The sequence below is a fragment of the Ahaetulla prasina genome, chromosome 6 (genome assembly GCF_028640845.1).
Source record: "Ahaetulla prasina isolate Xishuangbanna chromosome 6, ASM2864084v1, whole genome shotgun sequence".
Taxonomy (NCBI): Eukaryota; Metazoa; Chordata; class Lepidosauria; order Squamata; family Colubridae; genus Ahaetulla; species Ahaetulla prasina.
The window spans coordinates 2,400,823-2,419,197 of record NC_080544.1 but is presented as its reverse complement, the minus strand read 5'-3'; the positions used below and the strand labels follow the sequence as shown (position 1 = coordinate 2,419,197).

Sequence of the window (18,375 nt, the reverse complement as noted above, 5' to 3'; positions counted from 1 at the left end):
ATATATCAATCATGATTTTTCTCTAGTTTTTTGTTAGTATTCACATTTTTTGTGTATATATTTTCTCTAATCCTTCATTTCTTAAATTCATTACATTACTACATTCCAGTCTTTCTTTCTGCACCAACTCAGAAAGCTCAAACTGCCTAAGGAGCTACTGATCCAGTTCTACAGAGGAATTATTGAGTCTGTCATTTGCACCTCTATAACTGTCTGGTTTGGTTCTGCAACCCAACAAGAAAGACACAGACTTCAGAGGATAATTAGAACTGCAGAAAAAATAATTGCTACCAACCTGCCTTCCATTGAAGACCTGTATACTGCACAAATCAAGAAGAGGGCTGTGAAAATATTTACAGATCCCTCACATCCTGGACATAAACTGTTTCAACTCCTACCATCAAAACGATGCTATAGAGCATTGCACATCAGAACAACTAGACACAACAGTTTTTTCCCGAAGGCCATCACTCTGCTAAACAAATAATTCCCTCAACAATGTCAAACTATTTACTAAATCTACACTACTATTAATCTTCTCATCGTTTTCATCACCCATCTCCTTCCACTTATGACTGTGTGACTATAACTTTTTGTTGCTATCACTAAGGGTTAAATTGCAACCTATGACCATCATTTGTGCTGTAAATGTTGTACCTTTGATGAAGGTATTTTTTTTCTTTCTTTTTCTTTTTCTTTTCTTTTATGTACACTGAGAGCATATGCACCAAAACAAATTCCTTGTGTGCCCAATCACACTTGGCCAATAAATTCTATTCTATTCTATTCTATTCTATTCTATTCTATTCTATTCTATTCTAACATATATTCAAAAATAATTTTTATCTCTTACTCCACATATAAACAATTATCCAAGTTATATGATTCTAATATTCTTACATAATATTCATATCTTCCGGCCTTGCTGATGGAGCAAGGGCCTTTCTCTGAAGCTGACTTCCTGAGGAAGCACCCAGGAGTTGTTGGAGGAGAAGAGCAGGATGATTATGTGACACACCAACATCAGTGCCTCCTCTGTGCATAGGCTGTGCGAAGGATGACTCCAAAGCTGTGCAAAGGATGACCCGCCTCCCGCCCAAGCAGGAGACCTTACACCATTTCTGACAGATGGCAGTCTAATTTCTTCTTGAAAGCCTCCAGTGATGAAGCTCCCACAAGTTCCGAAGGCAACTTCTGTTCCATCGGTCGATTGTTCTCACTGTCAGAAAATTTCTCCTTATTTCCAGGTTGAATCTCTCCTTGTTCAGTTTCCATCCATTATTCCTTGTCTGGCCTTCAGGGGCTTTGGAAAATAGCTTGACCCCCCCTTCTCTCTGTGGCAGCCCCTCAAGAATTGGAACACTGCTCTCATGTCTCCCCTGGTCCTTCTCTTCACTAGACTAGCCATGCCCAGTTCCTGCAATCGTTCATTATGTTTTAGTCTCCAGTCCCCTCATCATCCTGGTTGCTCTCCTCTGCACTTTTTCTAGAGTCTCAACATCTTTTTTAGTGTGGTGACCAAAACTGGATGCAGTATTCTAGGTATGGTCTTACTAATAGAGTGGTATTAGTACCCCACTTCATCTTGATTGCATCCCTCTGTTAATGCAATTTAGGATTGCATTGGCTTTTTTGGCTGCATCTGCAGATATTTAGCTGGTTGTCCACCAAAGACTCCAAGATCCCTCTCAGAGTTACTGCTATTAAGCCTGGTTTCACCCAGTCTGTATGTGTACTTTTGTTTTTTCTTGCCTAAGTGTAAGAGTTTACTTTTCTGTACACTGAATTTCATTTTGTTAGGTAGGGCCCAGGACTCAAGCAAACTCTGTGGGGAGGGTCTCTGAGAAGCCCAGTTAGTTCAGTCACAGCATATAGCCAAATAGCCAGCAGGAGCTTTTGCAGACCTGGAAGTTTGGTCAAAGACCTCCCATACCTCCCCCAGCCTTATGGGCTGGCCCCACTTCAGGTCAGGAAATGCAGAATCTATCCCCACCCAGGTAGAGACGGAAGATGTTCTGACCTAGGCCTCCTGAGAAAGCATATATCACAATCTTAGTCCCCCAAAACCTCTTTTATCAAGAGGTTTTTTAATCCTGTGAATCCTCTTTTATGTCTTATGTCTTATGGGTGGGGCCAATCATCTCCAAGCCTTACTCCCGAGTCGCCCTTTTGTTCCTTAATTGTTCTTGCCTTCTGGCAGCTCTGTGCATGCGCATACTGGAAACAGGCTCACAGTTCTTCTGCTTCACTGATGTCAGATTCCAGAGGCTCTGGAGGCAGCACATAACTCCCAGATGGCCCTGGCCCCCTCTCTGCCTCTGATGCAGAGCCCTCGTCTGAGCCTTCCCCAGACTCCAGGACTGGTTCTGCCGGCTGCTGCCACAACAGAAGAGAGGCCTGAGAAAGGGTCAGCCAAGCTCCGTTCTCGGCCTGGGGGTGCAGGTCACACCGCTGTTCAATGGAGATCGGAGAATTATGGAAGCCAAAGGTGACTGTTTAGATTGGTAAAAACCAGAACAATGTAATTGAGAAATATAATCTTTATTAGACTTTTTCATAGTCATCTAAAATGTATTTCTTCCTCTCTTTTTTTTTTGGCATTACAGTGCATTCCAACTGCTTTGGAACTGATTGATTCAGTTTTTGAGGGTATAGCAAGGAAACGACCTGCCCTCGGTCTTTTGTCATGAGAAACAGCAACTGCAGGTGAAGGTGGAAATGGACTGAGTCCTCTTTGGGGCGGGGGAGACGAAGGAGCAGCCAAGGACCCTCCAGGAAAGAGGCAGCCTTTCCGGCTGGCTCAGAAAGAACCCAGGATGGAAGTCGGCATTGCAAAGCCCCAGGAGCAGCTGCTAAGAAGAGGCCCCCCTCTCTTTTTGAGCCCCCCTGGAGCCAACCAGAGGTCCTGCTGCTGAGCCTGCGGTCCCCAGCTCTGAGCTGAAATTCGCGAGGATCGGGGGGGGGAGTTCCTAGGGACCCCTTTCCTACCACGGCCAACTGCTGAGGCCACAGCCAGAAGCCTATCAGCTAGTTGGAGCCATGGGAAGACACAGGGAGCATCGTGCAGGGTGGCTGGCTTTACAACATACTGCCAGGGCAAGGAATCGCTCCAGATCTCTTTCTTAAGTGCGGGAAGGGAATTTCCCCAGGAAATTGGGATAAAAGCAGGCAAGGGGGTCTCCCCTACATCAGATGGGGGCTGGGTGAGGCTTTCTCTCAGGGCCACTGGATCTGGGGCTGTCACCTGCTGGCCAATGGATGGATGAAGGCAACTGGATACAGAGATTCCAACACAATGTCCCCATCTAATGGTTCTCTAGATCTGTGCAGGTCAGAGGTGTGAGCCCAGCTACAGCTGGGATATTTGGGGTCCTCCAACTATCAATTGAAACAGAAAGCTGGACATGTACCCCCCAAAAATCCTTTGACATTATAAAATGAAGCAACATTTTAACAGATCGACCAATCCCTACAGTTACGAATGCTTGTTTTTCTACCTCTGTTTAAATATATTGCAAACCCTGTTTTTTTATTGCCACAATCCTACCAATGTTTTTTTTTCCCCTAAGTAAATTTAAATCTTGTAAGGAAAAACAATCCACAAGGCTTAATACGCTTACCGCAGAACCACTGTGTCACATAAAGACATTTTACACCTTTTATCAGAAGCATTTAAAAAGGAGTGATAGGGTATATGGGGAATATATTTTTCGTACGGGAGAGAAGGTAAAATATCTGTAAATTTGGCATGAAGCCGAAGGACAGCCACCCAGAGCAACGGAGAAGACACAATGGGCGAAAGGAAGGGATATCCAGAGGCTTTGTCAGTGAAATCCCACCCCAGTTTCCCCCCCCCCTTCTTTCTTTGGCAAACTCAGATGCTCCTAGGGAGACCAGGGGAAGTGGCTTCTGTCCCTTGGTCTTCCCTCCCAATCCAAAGTGGAGGGAACTCTTTGCTGCAGGCTTCCTTCAGTGGTGGTATTTGGCCGGTTATATCCGGTTTGGGAAAACCGGTAGTGGCAGCTCTGCCCACCCGACTGGATGTCATCATGTCCCATTTTTGACCCTCTACGCATGCCATATTTGCAAATTGGTAGCGAAGATACGTGAATACCACCCCTGGCTTCCTTGCTCCGCTGGCCAAAAGACCAGGGATGGGCAGCTGCTGGCTCAGCTTCTGCGGCCAACTCCCTGTGTCCACTACTGCCCTTGGCCAAGATTTGGCTATGATCCATCAGGCACAGCAGGCCCCTCCTGCCTCCACTCCAGGCAAGCAGAGGTGTGCAGGTAGGAGAGCTAGATTCTTCTGCTTGCCCTTTGCATTGGCAGGAGGCCCTCTGAGCAATGGCATTATAACAGTGTCTGTTCCCCCCAATCAACCAGCAATCACATGTTGTTAAATGGTCGAAGTCCTGGGAGAGTTTAGCCATCGTTCCTCAGAGCCTCTCCATGCAAGAACAGCCAACTCTCTTGGGTGGGAATGTGGATGCCCCATGAGAGGACAGCAGGATCTTCCAAAACTTTGATCACTGGGGGCGGGGGAGGGGAGATTTCAGGAACCCTCTATACACAGTGTATTACACACTTCCCCTATGCAGAGCCTTGGCGCTGCAAGGAGCCACAGCAGTGGTGGGATTCAGCTGGTTCTCTCCGGATCGCGCGAATGCTCACATTTGCAAACCGGTAGGGAAGGTAAGTGAATCCCACCTCTGAGTCTCAGGGGAGCATCTCAACAACATCCAGCCCACAACGGTGTGGACGACCTGGGTCTCTCACACACACTAATTACGGTGAAGCGATGGAGCTGGGAAGGGCGGGGGGGGGGATTTGCAACATTTCTGGACCTACCCCTGCCCAGCCTCACCCCTCACAACAATAAAAAGTGGATTTTCAGGGTGCCAGGCAGAATAGATTCCTCCAAATTGATGGCAGGAGAAGGATTTATGTTGAAATGGCTTGCCAAAGTATCTCTTTGTGATATTCTGAGTAACCGCAGGAACAAGTTTGGAAACAAATTGAAAGGCTCCCAGTTCGTTTCAGCTTCAGCTGAAATCAGCTGTTGAAAATAAAGCAGCACCTCTCATTCAAAGTCACATGGAAATGAGGCCATTTACATATGCAATCTCGATTATCTTTTAAATATATCAAGTCCTTGCCCAAATGAGTAAGGAAAGAGATGATGATGACGATGGTGGTGATGGTTTGCTACGTGCAGCTTCCGGGAAGTCAGTCCCCCTAATTATTCCCCCCTTGATGGGCAGACGCTGCACCCTGGAATTGCCACGGGCCCTCCAGGCCAACCTTAGCAGAGCCCCAGAGGGACCATCTGGGGACTTCCAGCCAAGAGCTGCTGGTTCAAAAGCGAATTATGTTAGAATATAGATATATCGCTCTCTATAGCCACACAGACACATCTACACATGCGTGTGTAGGGATACATGGGCGCCTCAGTAAACCGGTTTGCTCTTTTTGCTGATTTTTGATTTTGCGTTCACCTTTCGGGCAATGTTGTTGGCTGCCTCCGCCTTCTTCTGGGGCCTCCCAATGTCCCAGCAGCCTTCCGCGGGTTCATACAACCACTTGACGGGGTGAAGGCCGCCTCCAAGTCTGTCGTCCTTGACTTTCTTCAGGAAGAGCCGCCCTTTCTGAAGCAAATGAGGTTTGGGGTCAGGGGGGCTACCAGAACTGTGTGGGTGCCCCCAGCTGTAAATGGGGGCAGAGAGGGAGGGAGAGAAAAGGAGAGAGAAAGAAAGAGAAGAGAGGGAAATGGAGGAAGTGGGAGGAAGAGAGGGAGGAAGAGAGAGAGATTAAGAGAGGGAGAGAGAAAAAGAAAGAAAGGGAGGGAGAGAGAGAAAGAGATGGATAGAGACAGAGAGTGAGGGAGAGAACGAGAGAAAGAAAGAGGGAGAATGAAGGAGGGAGAAAGAGGAAGAGGCAGAGGGAGAGAGGGAAGACAAAAGAGAGAGGAAGAGAGAGAAAGAAAGGGAGAAGGAGAGAGAAAGAGAGAAGGGGAAAGGGAGGCGGCAGAAAGAAAAAGTGAGGAAGAGAGGGAGGCAGAGAGGGAAGGTGAAAGAGGGAGGAAAAGTGGGAGAGAGAAAGGGAGAGGGAGAGAGAAGGGGGAGGGAGGGAGAAAGAAGGTGAGGAAGACAGAGGAAGGAAGGAAGGGATAGAGAGGGAACGTGAAAGAGTGAGGAAAAGAGGGAGAGGGAGAAAGGGAGAGGGAGAGAGAAAGAGGGAGAGGGAGAGAATGAATATGAGTGTCAGATCTGGCAAAGGGAACTCAGAAACAGAAAATGTAGTTTTAGCAGCCCAAGCTCAGACACCCACCCACCCACGTGAACGGGAGGGAAGGTCATACATACAGGCATCTGGCTTTCTTGAAAGATGACAGATCTGTAAACTAAAAAAGGGAGAACTTATTAGACTGACCTGAACCGATACTAAATGAATCATTATTTATTGATTATTGTGATCCTGTGTTTTTACATACAGATACAAATTCTGCCGAGATCAATGGGGTTTATTTCCAGATGACACAGCATGGTAAACATTAATCAACCAAGAATACCTGGGCCTCTGGGTGGCTCAGACTCCTAAGACAGTCTGTTATTAACAGCAGCTGCTTGCAATTACTGCAGGTTCAAGCCCCACCAGGCCCAAGGTTGACTCAGCCTTCCATCCTTTATAAGGTAGGTAAAATGAGGACCCAGATTGTTGGGGGCAATAAAAGTTGACTTTGTATATAATATACAAATGGATGAAGACTATTGCTTGACATAGTGTAAGCCGCCCTGAGTCTTCGGAGAAGGGCGGGATATAAATGCAAAAAACAAAAATAAATACTTCGATTGAAATTTGCCGAAATGGACCACCGGAGCCAACAACGTCTGTTCAGGACTCTACAATCCCTTTCTGGAGTGTTCTCCAGCCTGGCCTGGTTGCAGGCTGCTGAGCTTCAGGGGTTTTATGTGTCCTGGAGCCCCTGTGGCTTCTGGAGTGGCAGAGGGCAGGGTGCTGTGACCGTCTGGGCCCTTTGCCTGCTGCCACCCTCATAAATTCTGTTTTGGGAAGAGATTTCCTTCCTTATTTCCCGCAATGGCTCAGGAACCTTCATCATGTTGCTATTTCTCATTGGTAATTACTGCACTGCCTGAAGAAATTAAGTTGTCGGAACTGCCACTGCCCTGCCAGTCTGCCATGAACCCGGGGGGGGGGGGGGGAGACTGGAAGGGAGGGTGAGGGCCTGGGGGAAAGAGGAAACTGTGAGAACTGACCCAAGGTCATTTTCCTGGGACAGGGGTCTGCAAACTTGGCTCTTTTAAGACTTGTGGACTTCAACTCTCAGAGTTCCTCAGCCAGCTTTGCTGGCTGAGGGACTCTGGGAGTTGAAGTCCACAAGTCTTAAAAGAGCCAAGTTTGCAGACCCCTGTCCTGGGAGAAGAATGCCAACATGTACTGCTTCCAAAACATCTCTTTTAGACTTGGCCGGACAACGAAAAGGCAAAAGAAATAAAAAAAATGGGAAGGGACTCAGAGAGGAAATTTAAGTGGCAAAAATCTGGCCCGAACTCTCAGTTCCGGCTTTACGCTACTGCAATTCACTTGACTTCTAGTAAACAATACCTTTATCAACCAAGGGAGTTAAGGATCTTTTTTACCCTAGAAACCCACGTTTGAGGCAGGGCTGGCATTAGCAGCGCCTGGCCCATTTGCAGCAGAACCCGAACCCACAAGCAAACGCCCATCCTGCATTTTCTTTAAGGCGATTTAGTTTGCTTGAAAAGGCTTCAGCCTCTTTGAAGGAGGTTTTTCCCTTAAAATCTTGAAGGAAACTAGGATAAGGATTATCACTTCCTGAAGGCACACCCACACCCACACCCCGCCTCTAACTGCACAGATTTTGCCTGTATCCAAAGTGCTGCTAGTGGAAAACCTTTTCCTCCCAAAATATAGGTGTTGTGGCTTGCCTGCGGCTAGAGTGAGAAGGTTGGGGAGGAACTTGGGCCAATCCTGGGGGCTGGGGAAAGCTCCGATGAGGGCTCTGAATCGGGGGAGGGGGGGCAGAGGAGGTAGACAGCAGCAAGGCAGAGGAACAGATGGAGCCCATTCCCAGTGCATGTATGAGCAGAACTGCCAGAAGACAAGTACAACTCAGAAAGCAGGGTCAACTCGGGAATAAAAGCCATACCTTGGAGGCGATTGGCCCCTCCCATAGGAGATAAAAGAGGAGCGAACAGGGAGTGGGCTTTTGCAGGAAATAATTCGTTCATTCTGAGAGTCTAAGATACTCTGTTCCAAGTTTTGTCTTGTACTGCGGTTGGAAACAAGTTATGTGGCAGCTTAACGAATGAGATAAGGTGTGTTGAGAAATATTCCTTTAAAAAACTGTTTGGACAAACCTTGCTGACTGTGAATGAACGTCATTCACAGTCGTGTAAATAAAAGAGGTTTTAGCAGTAATTCCTGCCTCCTGCTTGTTAAGGGAACCTAGGTCAGAACAATAGGTGGGCATTTCCATCTCTTTAAATGTGGGTCCAGCCACATCACAGAGGCCAAACTTCTCTCTGGTCACCAACTGCATTGAGTTAGAGGAGGCCACCAGAGGCAGCCACACCCCCTCCGGGGACCTTCAAAGAGAGCCCTGAGAGGCAGGGAGGGTCCTAGATGGCCAGAGAGGTGGTGAAGCCACGGAGGACTCTTCTAAGGGCTGGATTTGGGGATGAGCAGGCTTCTCTTCTGCTCACCAGATGTTGGCTGAGGTCTCCGGAGCTGCCCAGCAGATGCTGATGCTGATACTTCTCCAGCTGTTTCTCCGCCTGGTCGACCCGCTGCAGCAGGTTCTCAATGAAACGCTCCAGCCGGGCTTTCCCGCGGACTTCTTTCTCGGCCGCTTCCTCCAGGAAGTGATTAAAGGTCACGACCTCCCTGCAAGGGCAACAAGGCAGCTGTACTGGGATGGGGGGGGGAGAGGGATGGCACAGAGCGGTGGCACCCACTGAGCGGCAGAAATGGCAGTGCCCTCCTGGCCTACCCCAGATGCCAAGCTCTCCAGGATGCAGGATTGGCAGCGGGACAGGCTGGGGCAATCATGACGCCTGACAACAAACAAGTTTTACTCCTCATTGAGATCCTTTTCCCCGGAGAAAGGAAAGGAGACATGAAGGGGGAGGCAGCGCCTGGCACTCCAGGAAAGCTCCTTGTGCTCGGAATCTGCACCCGGCTCCTGGGCTTCTCTCCCTAGGCGGCTGCAGCAGACCTTCGAGTGGAGCCAAGAAGTGAAGGGGTCAGGGGTGGTATTCACTTTTCCTACCGGTTCACAAATGTGAGTGCGCGTGTGCATGTGCACAGCCGTCCGCGCATGCGCTTTGCTCATGCATGCTCCTTCTGCGCATGCGCACGACCTCAAAAACATGCCAAAGAGGACGGCATAAAACTGGGGCAGGTGGACAGGCCCACCCGTGATTTCCGCTACCGGTTCACGCGAACCGGTCCGAACCGGCTGAATACCACCTCTGGAAGGGCTGCTCCTTTTGGAGTTTCCTCCCATGCTGTTGGGTGGGGCCCCTACACCAGCCGAGCAGAGGAAGGAAATGCAGAGATGGTGGGCCCAGCTCCACACAGAAAGCATAAGAAGCTGCATTTCCAAGGTCCATCCAGATAGCAAGGCTCTTGTGGCCAGCTTGGGACCCCGGCAGATCCCTGGGGAAAGAGTGGGGCGGCCCCACTGCAGGGCATTTTTTAAACTTCATGTAAATCTGGAGGGAGGAACTTTATGGGAAATTGATGCCAGCCATCTGCAGAAAGAAAATCTGAGGCCCTTCATGCCCTTTCCCACCTTTGAGGGGGGGAGACCCTCTGGACAAAGCCTTCTCTGCTCTAGACCAGGGGTCTCCAACCTTGGCCACTTTAAGCCTGGAGGACATGAACTCCCAGAATTTTGGGAGTTGAAGTCCTCCAGTGTTGTGACTCCAGCCCCTGAACCTGGCCCCATGCCCGAAAGTGACTCTGAGAGTGAGGGGGAAGGGCCAGTAAGGCTTACTTTGGGAGCACCGATTCCTTTGGCCCGGCTCCAGGAGCCAGAACCAGACCAGTCAGAGGACGTAATGAGGCCGTCATCCCGATTCCTCCCTTCCTCAGGCTACGCCTTCAGACCCAGCTGATAATAATAATAATCAAGCTTGGATCGACCCACGCTTCAGAAGATTAGAGAAGCGGCGTCATCAAAGGGAAGGGTAGGGCAGGAGCCCCACCCCACAGGATATATAAGGAGCTTTGGGACTGCTCTCATTCCACGGGAAGCAAAAATTAGCTGAACCGTTTCAAAGAGAGCTGAAAGTCTTACTCTGTGAGTCATTTGTTTGAACTTTGGCAGGCAGCTGCGATTTCTCTGCCAGGACTGATAAGAGCCGTGAATCCACTGGCTGAAGGCCAGCTTGTTGCTCCGAAGTGGGGAAGGAGATAGAACATCCAGGCTTAAAGTGACCAAGGTTGGAGACCCCTGCTCTGGAATATTCTCCTACTGGAGGGGAGGTCTTTGCCCCTTCCTCCCACCTTCTGCAAGAGCTTAAAACTTGGCCAGTCTTTGCCTTTGCTTTCTCCTCCTCTTTTGATTGGGGAGGGGGGTATGTAAAGTACACAGAGTGTTTGATTGGCTGCAGACGCCACATCTCAATGACTGAGCCCCTTCCCAAAGACTCCCTCAGTCCAGGCCAGTGGTGAAATCCAAACTGGTTTGCTACCAATTCGGTAGCTGCGCATGTGCGCTGCATGATAAACGCCCACTGCGTGTGCACACATGTGCAGTACATGCCAAAAGGAGGCTTGGGATGGTAAGTAGAACAGCAAGGGGGGGGATCAGCTGTGCCGCATGATTTAGCTTTGCTAGAAAACAGGATTTCCAGCTTTCTAGCAAAGCTAAACCCTGATCAGCACAGCTGATTGTTGGAAATACCGGTTCGGTGGAACCGGTAGCTTTTTTTAACTACAGGTTTGTCTGAACCAGTAGCTTTTTAAACTGCTGATTCAGACGAACCAGTAGCTTTTTTAAACTACCAGTTCAACTAAACCGGTAGCTTTTTTTTACTACCAGTTTGCCTGAATCGGAGCGAACAGGTAGCATTTCACCCCTGGGCACTTCCAGTAATGGGAGAAGTGGATGACTCCTCCTCATGGCTGAGCCAGAGAAAGTCCTTCAAAAGCCCTCCTTTCTGGCTTCCTTCCCATCCCAATTTCTACCTTATGTATTTTTAAACCAGATCAAACATGGCTGCATTTTACTCAGGGACCTGCCTGTGAGGCCTCCTAGCTGCACATAAGCCTTGATGAGACGAGCTAGATCCCCCCAAGGAATCTGTTGCCAAGGACAGGCCCTGAAGGTGAGACTTGATGCAAAACAGGTAACTAAGCAAATGAAAACAGGGATCTGTGCTATTGTTCCTTTGAGAAAGGTTTTTTCCCCACCATTGGCTGAGGATTCTGAGAACAGACTGCAGGCAGAACAGACTTGCTCATCAGCTGGGACCTTCAGCTGGGACATCTACGGCCTTTCGGTCAATGGAAGGGACAGAGCTAGCACATGGCCGGAGAGATCTTCCTCCACTTGGTCCCCTCCCCCATCACCTCCTTCAGCAGCAGGGTCAAGCCATGCAGAGGGAGAAAGAAAGGCCACTGCCCAGTGGTGAAATCCTCCTCGGATCGCCACCAGTTCGCTCCCCATGTATGCATTGTGTGCATCAAAAAGAGCTGCGCACGCATGCTCAGTGCACACCAAACACACGCTTCATGCGGAAAAAGAAAACTTCATTAGATAAGTAGAAGAGCGGGTGGGGGGGAAACAGATGTGCTGCGCGATTTAACTTCGCTAGAAAGCAGGATTTCCAGCTTTCTAGCGAAGCTAAACCCCGCACCACAGCTGATAGTCGGAAATACCGGTATGGATGAACAGGTAGCTTTTTTTTTTACTATCGATTTGCCCAAACTGGTAGTTTTTATCACTACGGTTTGCCCGAACTGGAGCAAACTGGTAGCATTTCATCCCTGCCTCTCAGACCCGGGTTCCTCCTCATCTTCTGACTTACTCCTCTTTGCGGTGCAGCTCCTCCTCTGACTCGGTGAGCCGCTGCTGCAGCACCGCAATCATCTCCACTGCCACATCCACCTGGCGGTTCAGGGCCCTCTCGCGCCGCTGCACCTCCTGCTTCTTCTGCGAGAGCTGCACAAAGGCTGCCCGGACCTCCAGGAGCTCAGCTGTCTTTCGGGACAGCTCCCGGGAGAGGTTGTCGATCCGCCTCTCGATGGTCTTGTCGACGGCTTCTACCATGTGGTTGAACTTTTCCCGTACATGGGCCTCGAAGGAAGCGCTGGAGTCCACGGCCTTCCAAGTGGGGTCCCAGCTCAGCTCGGCCGAGGCGTGGCCGGACCCCAAGTCGGCCGGCCATTCTGCCTCCCCCGCCAGGGGCCTCCTGGGCAGAGGGTCTTCCGGCTCACAGAAGTTCAGATAGGAGAGCCGTGGCTTCAGGACGCTATTGCCCCCATCCCGGAAGTTGCCCTGGGTCTGGGGGTGGGAGGAGGAGGAGCCCCGGCCCTCCTTGAAGGGAGAGAAAAGGCCAGTTTGGGGCCGGAGGCTTCTGTCTTCGAAAGCGTGGCTGTACTCCAGATGGGCCCTCAGGGAGGACAAGCTCCTGAACCGGGCGTGGTCCCCACACCGGGGGCAGCGAAAGGGCATGCGGGCACTGGCATGGTCCAGCGATTCCTGCCACGTGGATTTGCTGTCCTCAAAGGCCTTCTGTTGCATTCCTTTCCCAATCCTAGCACCCAGGGGAGGAAGAAAGGAGAGGTCAGCGAAGGTCTTCTCGGCCAGTCACGAGGAAACTTTCCGGACTATAGATCCCATCACCAGGCCAAGGGCACAGTTTCGCTGGCTGCAGAGAGCAGGCAAGAGAGTCCAGCACTTTCGGAGAGCACCGGATCGGAGGCAGCTGCCTCTCAGCCCCCACACAAAGACCCTGAATTTTGCCCCACTTGCGAACTCTCGAAAGAGGCCCATTCACACGTCTTACCTGGATCCAGTCAAAGAGCAGGTAGGCCGGCCTCTCCACCCGGTGGATTCCTTCCCTCTCACAGGTGACCTTTTCTGAGAACTGGGTGCAAGGACCCAGTTGGGGGAGGGACAGAGGGAGGGGCAGGGCTGCTCTGGGACTGGGTGGCCCTGGATTTTCAGCCCCTGGGGCTGCTCCTGTTGGGCAGGTTGGGGCTGGTGTGTGTGTGTGTGTGTGTGTGTGTGTGTGACACACACATTTGGGGGCTTCTTCGAGAGGAAAAGGGGTTTCCAAAGACCGAAGTCCCTCTGGGATAGGAGCCACAGCCCAGCGCCTCCCTCTCAGCTGGAAGCAGCTGTGGGGATCCCCTCTTGAGGCCCCGGGGATCCTGCTGCCTATTTGGGGGGGGGGCAGGTGTTTATATTTCGTCTTAAGGTGAAGAAGCCTCTTGAGGCCTCAGTTGCTCCAGAGCAGAGGTCTCCAACCTTGGTCACTTTAAGCCTGGCGGACTTCAACTCCCAGAATTCCCCAGCCAGCAAAGCTGGCTGGGGGATTCTGGGAGTTGAAGTCCGCCAGGCTTAAAGTGACCAAGGTTGGAGACCTCTGCTCCAGAGAGTCCAGAGTGGGGAGGGAGCGGCGGGGCGGGATGGCTGAAAATATCAAGGGCGACGATGCCCTCCTGCCCCGGCTTGAGCGGGAGCCGCCCCGTCGGCATCCCCCGCCCGCCCCCCGGATGCAAGAGGACTGGCGATGCGGAAAAAGGACACCCTCCCCCAAATCCGCCGCCCTGAGTAGGCCGGCCGCCTCCCCCCCCCCACTTCCCAGCAGGCACCCGGGGCCACGGAGAGCCCGCGAACCGAGCCACCCCCCCCGCGCTGCCCTCGAAGCGTCCCCCCCACCTCCCTCGGATGACGTCACGCTCGGGCCGGCGGGATCCCAGGTGGGAAGCGGCTCCACCGCCAGCCGCACTCCCTTCCCTCCCCTCCCTTCCCCATTCCAAAGCCGGGCTAGTAAGTTGCTCGCTGCGGTGGGTCAGTGCCGGCCGGGCGCCGCCTTCCTGGGCTCCCCCAGGCCGGTCTCTCGGCGCTGCTGGCCGCTCCCCGCGTTCCCTCACTCACCTCCGGAGCGGCGGCGACGGCGGCTGGTGGTGCTGCGGGTGCTGCAGTCCCGGCGCGGCTGCCCCTACTACCCCCCTCCCTCCGGGCGCCACCGCGCTCCAGCCGCGCCTCCTGCGCCGCTCATCCGAGGCTGCGGGGGGAAAAAAAACCCCGTTTTCAGCAGCGTCGTAAATCACGGCGGAACGACGCGCTCCCAAGTCGTCGTCCTCCACCCCCCACCCCCCCCGCCGCCCGCCGTGCTGCGGCGGCGGGAAGAGAGAACGGAGCGAGGGCCGAGCAGCTCCCACGGCTCCCGGGGACGGGATGGGATTGCCTTCTGCTCCCGAAGCCAAGCGGCCGGTGAAGGGAGTGCCCGCGGGGGTCCGGAGGGTGGTGAAAGGCCCCGCGGCGATCCGGGATGCCCCGTAGGCGGCCTTGCCACCTCTGGCCCCTTCCCTGACCCGAAGAACCGACCGTTCCCACCGCCAAAGCAGCAGCCAGGCTCAACCCGGTTCCTCCGTGCAGATGCCGCCGCCGCCGCCACCTGTTAAGAGGGAACTGCCCCGGAGAGCCGGCTCCCTCTTGAAACGGAGTACCATTTGTCAGAAACGATGTGTCATCTCCTGCTTGAGGGATGGGGTTGGACTAGATGACCTATAAGGTCCCTTCCAACTCTGTTAGACAATCAGATAAACATGAGCCAGCAGTGTGCAGTCGCAGCTAAAAAAGCCAATGCAAGCCTAAACTGCATTAACAGAGGGATACAATCAAGATCAAGGGAGGTACTAATACCGCTCTATAAAGACTTAGTAAGGCCACACCTAGAATACGGCATCCGGTTTTGGTCACCACACTATAAAAAAGATGTTCACTCTAGAAAGTGTGCAAAGAAAAGCAACCAGGATGATTAGAGGACTGGAGGCTAAAACATAAAGAACGGTTGCAGGAACTGGGCATGGCTAGTCTAGTGAAGAGAAGGACCAGGGGAGACATGATAGCAGTCTTCCAATATTTGAGGGGCTGCTGTGAGAGGAGGGGGTCAAGCTATTTTCCAAAGCACCTGAAGGCCAGGCAAGGAATAAAGGATGGAAGCTGATGAAGGAGAGATTCAACCTGGAAATCAGGAGAAATTTTCTGACAGTGAGAACAATCAACCAGTGGAACAGAAGTTACCTTTATATATTTATTTATTTTATTTATTTATTTGTCAAACACAACAGTATATATAAGTGTAAGCATGAAATAACCATACGAATTGGATACAATCTAAGGGAACATTAGGAACTTTCAGACATTCTGGGAGCTTCATCACTTGAGACTATCAAGAAAAGATTGGACTGCCATTTGTCAGAAATGGTGTAGGGTCTCCTGCTTGACTGGGGGTGGGTGGGTGAGTGGGTTGGACTAGATGACGTATAAGGTTCCTTCCAACTCTGTTAATCTGTTAAAAATGCCCGGTCCACTGCGAGGGGGGGTGGAAGAGAGAAAGTCCCAGACAGGGCAATAACCGCAGTGGAAGCATCTTTAGGGCAGATCACAGCGTAACATGCAACATGTTTATACCGGTGTAATATAATGTATATACTTATATATACATGTATGTATGTGGGATTATGTGCTAGTTATTACTTATTTGGGGATTTAAGGATTTCGTTTTTCTTTTATTTATTGAGTTATTGAGATGTAGTCTGTTTTTTGGAGGGCAGGGCCTGCACCAAGGGAGACTCATTCAATTTCATTGTAAAATTTTGGGCATTGACAATAAAGGTTTGATTTGATCCAAACACACAAAACCACAATATGGCAATACGTGACAGGAAAGGACTGTGGTTCGGCTGTGAGCAAAACAAAAGTCTACGGGCTCCATTTGCAGCTGAAAAAGAGTTGCAGAAACTGGGCATGGCTAGTCTAGTGAAGAGAAGGACCGGGGAGACAGGATAGCAGTCTTCCAGTATTTGAGGGGCTGCCACAGAGATTTGCCACAGAGGTTTTCCAAAGCACCTGAAGGCCAGACAAGGAATAATAGATGGAAACTGACCAGTAGTGAAATCTAAATTTTTTTACTACCGGTTCTGTGGGCGTGGCTTGGTGGGCATGACTTGGTGGGCATGGCTTGGTGGGAGTGGCAGGGGAAGGATACTGCAAAATCTCCATTTCCACCCCACTCCAGGGGAAAGATATTGCAAAATCCTCATTCCCACCCCACCCTGGGGCCAGCCAGAGATGGTATTTGCCATTTATTTATTTATTTTATTTATTTATTTGATTTTTATACCGCCCTTCTCCCGAAGGACTCAGGGCGGTGTACAGGCAAGATAAAACAATACAATATACAGATTAAAATACCATTTAAAAAACTTATTTAAATTAGCCTAAAATTAAAAAATTTCCATACTAAAAACCCCGTTTAAAAATTGATAAAAGATAAAATTCAATTTAAGACAGCCCCGCGCAAATAAAAAGATGCGTCTTCAGTTCGCGACGGAATGTCCGAAAATCAGGTATTTGGCGTAAACCCGGGGGAAGTTCGTTCCAGAGTGTGGGAGCCCCCACAGAGAAGGACCTTCCCCTGGAGGCCGCCAGCCGACATTGCTTGGCGGACGGCACCCTGAGAAGTCCCTCTCTGTGAGAGCGTACGGGTCGGTGGGAGGCATGTGGTAACAGCAGGCGGTCCCGTAAGTACCCAGGCCCTAAGCCATGGAGCGCTTTAAAGGTCGTAACCAGCACCTTAAAGCACACTCGAAAGGCCACAGGCAGCCAGTGCAGTCTGCGCAGGAGCGGTGTTACGTGGGAGCTACGCGGAGCTCCCTCTATCACCCGCGCAGCTGCATTCTGGACTAACTGAAGCCTCCGAGTGCACTTCAAGGGGAGCCCCATGTAGAGAGCATTACAATTTCTCTGAACTACTCAAAATTTCCGCTACTGGTTCTCCAGAACCTGCTGGATTTCACCCCTGAAACTGACCAAGGAGAGATTCAACCTAGAAATAAGGAGAACTATTCTGACAGTGAGAACAGTCAACCAATGGAACATTCAAGAGACTGGGCTGTTATCTGTCAGAAATGGTGTAGGGTCTCCTGCTTGAGCGGCGGGTTGGACTAAAAGACCTTCAAGATCCCTTCCAACTGTTGATGTGAATGAATGGGCTTATTCGGTGGGGCCTTGGGCTGAGCTTCTGAGCAGGAGCCTCATTTTAGGACACCCAAAGAAGCTGGGCGTTCAGCTTCCTGTGCAGGGCAGAGTTTTTGTCCCTCTTCCCCGCTGCCTCTGGAGGAGGAGGAGGAGGAGGAGGAGGAGGAGGAGGAGGAGGAGGAGGAGGAGGAGGAGGAGGAGGAGGAGGAGGAGGAAAAGGTGCCCTTGACCTCCCCCCCCCCCCAAGTCAGCCACCAGCCCGAGAAAACCCTGGTGCTTGCTTAAGCTTCTTCTGGGCACCAGAACTGATTTCTCTTACACTGAGAAACGAGTTCTTGGCACAGCAAGGCTTGAAGCCACTTCTGGGCTCCCCAAGGCCAACCAACCAAAACCCAGAAGGGACTCCATAACCTATAAGTACATAAAATTATCTGCTACCATGTTCTACCTGTTCATGACTACTTCAGCTTCAACCACAACGATACACGAGCACACAATAGATACAAACTTAAGGTAAACCTCTCCAAACTCAATTGCAGAAAATACAACTTCAGCAACAGAGTGTCAATGCCTGGAATGCACTACCTGACTCTGTGGTTACATCCCCAAACCCCCAAAACTTTAACCTTAAACTGTCTACTGTAGACCTCATCCCATTCCTAAGCGGTCTGTAAGGGACGTGCATAAGCGCACCTATCGTCCTTGTCCTAATGTCCCCTTTTATTCGTATCCATTTCATGTATTCATAACCTTGTTTATACATTTCATGTATGATTTATACGTACATTATACATTCATAATCATATTTATACTTTTATCTGTTATCTTATATATGCTTGACAAAACAAATAAAAAAAATAAAAATAAAGTCGGAAGAGCGCCTCCCCCCTTCCTCCCCCGGATTCCTCTCGATTTTCAGCCGCCCCGAAACAGCGCTGGATCTCCTCTTCCACATTCGGGCTGTCCGACAACAAGCGAGGCTCATTGAAAGTTCGCCTTTTGGGCTTCTTTCCTCCCTTCGCTTCCTTGGTCGGCCGCCCTTTCCGTTCCGATTGCGAAAGAAATGCGGGTTTGGCTCCAGCCGGGCGCCTCGGTCTCCCTGTAAGAAG

At 50.7% G+C, this 18,375-nt stretch overlaps 2 protein-coding genes across 5 annotated transcripts; one reads left to right on the top strand and one right to left on the bottom strand.

Moving 5' to 3' along the window:
- Positions 1 to 2,549: 2,549 nt before the first annotated feature.
- Positions 2,550 to 14,458, bottom strand: ZNF365 (zinc finger protein 365). Of its 4 annotated transcripts, none has more exons than XM_058188878.1 (5): positions 14,156 to 14,458; positions 12,078 to 12,806; positions 8,745 to 8,925; positions 6,363 to 6,400; positions 2,550 to 5,641 (listed from the first exon to the last, which is right to left on the bottom strand). In XM_058188878.1, the coding sequence occupies exons 2-5, from the start codon at positions 12,791 to 12,793 to the stop codon at positions 5,569 to 5,571; spliced, it is 1,008 nt and encodes a 335-aa protein (XP_058044861.1). In that variant the 5' UTR covers positions 12,794 to 12,806; positions 14,156 to 14,458; the 3' UTR covers positions 2,550 to 5,568. The 4 variants fall into 4 exon arrangements, with proteins under 4 accessions (XP_058044861.1, XP_058044859.1, XP_058044860.1 ...); XM_058188876.1 differs by having other exon boundaries at positions 2,551 to 5,703; positions 14,156 to 14,455; XM_058188877.1 differs by lacking the exon at positions 14,156 to 14,458 and adding an exon at positions 13,059 to 13,481 and having other exon boundaries at positions 2,551 to 5,703.
- On the top strand, positions 13,684 to 14,685 carry LOC131200739 (uncharacterized). Its single transcript, XM_058187938.1, has one exon. It carries the CDS (start codon positions 13,684 to 13,686, stop codon positions 14,683 to 14,685), a length of 1,002 nt encoding a protein of 333 aa, XP_058043921.1.
- Positions 14,686 to 18,375: the final 3,690 nt, after the last annotated feature.

Bases quoted from the DNA above. Each gene is read 5' to 3' on its own strand.
- ZNF365 (XM_058188876.1), bottom strand. From the start codon at position 12,793: ATGCAACAGAAGGCCTTTGAGGACAGCAAATCCACGTGGCAGGAATCG. The intron at 6,401-8,744 runs GTGAGCAGAAGA...TCCCTTTTTTAG, and splicing joins GAGACCTCAGCCAACATCTG to TTTACAGATCTGTCATCTTT. The intron at 5,704-6,362 runs GTATGTATGACC...CCCCATTTACAG, and splicing joins TTCAAGAAAGCCAGATGCCT to CTGGGGGCACCCACACAGTT.
- LOC131200739 (XM_058187938.1), top strand. From the start codon at position 13,684: ATGGCTGAAAATATCAAGGGCGACGATGCCCTCCTGCCCCGGCTTGAG.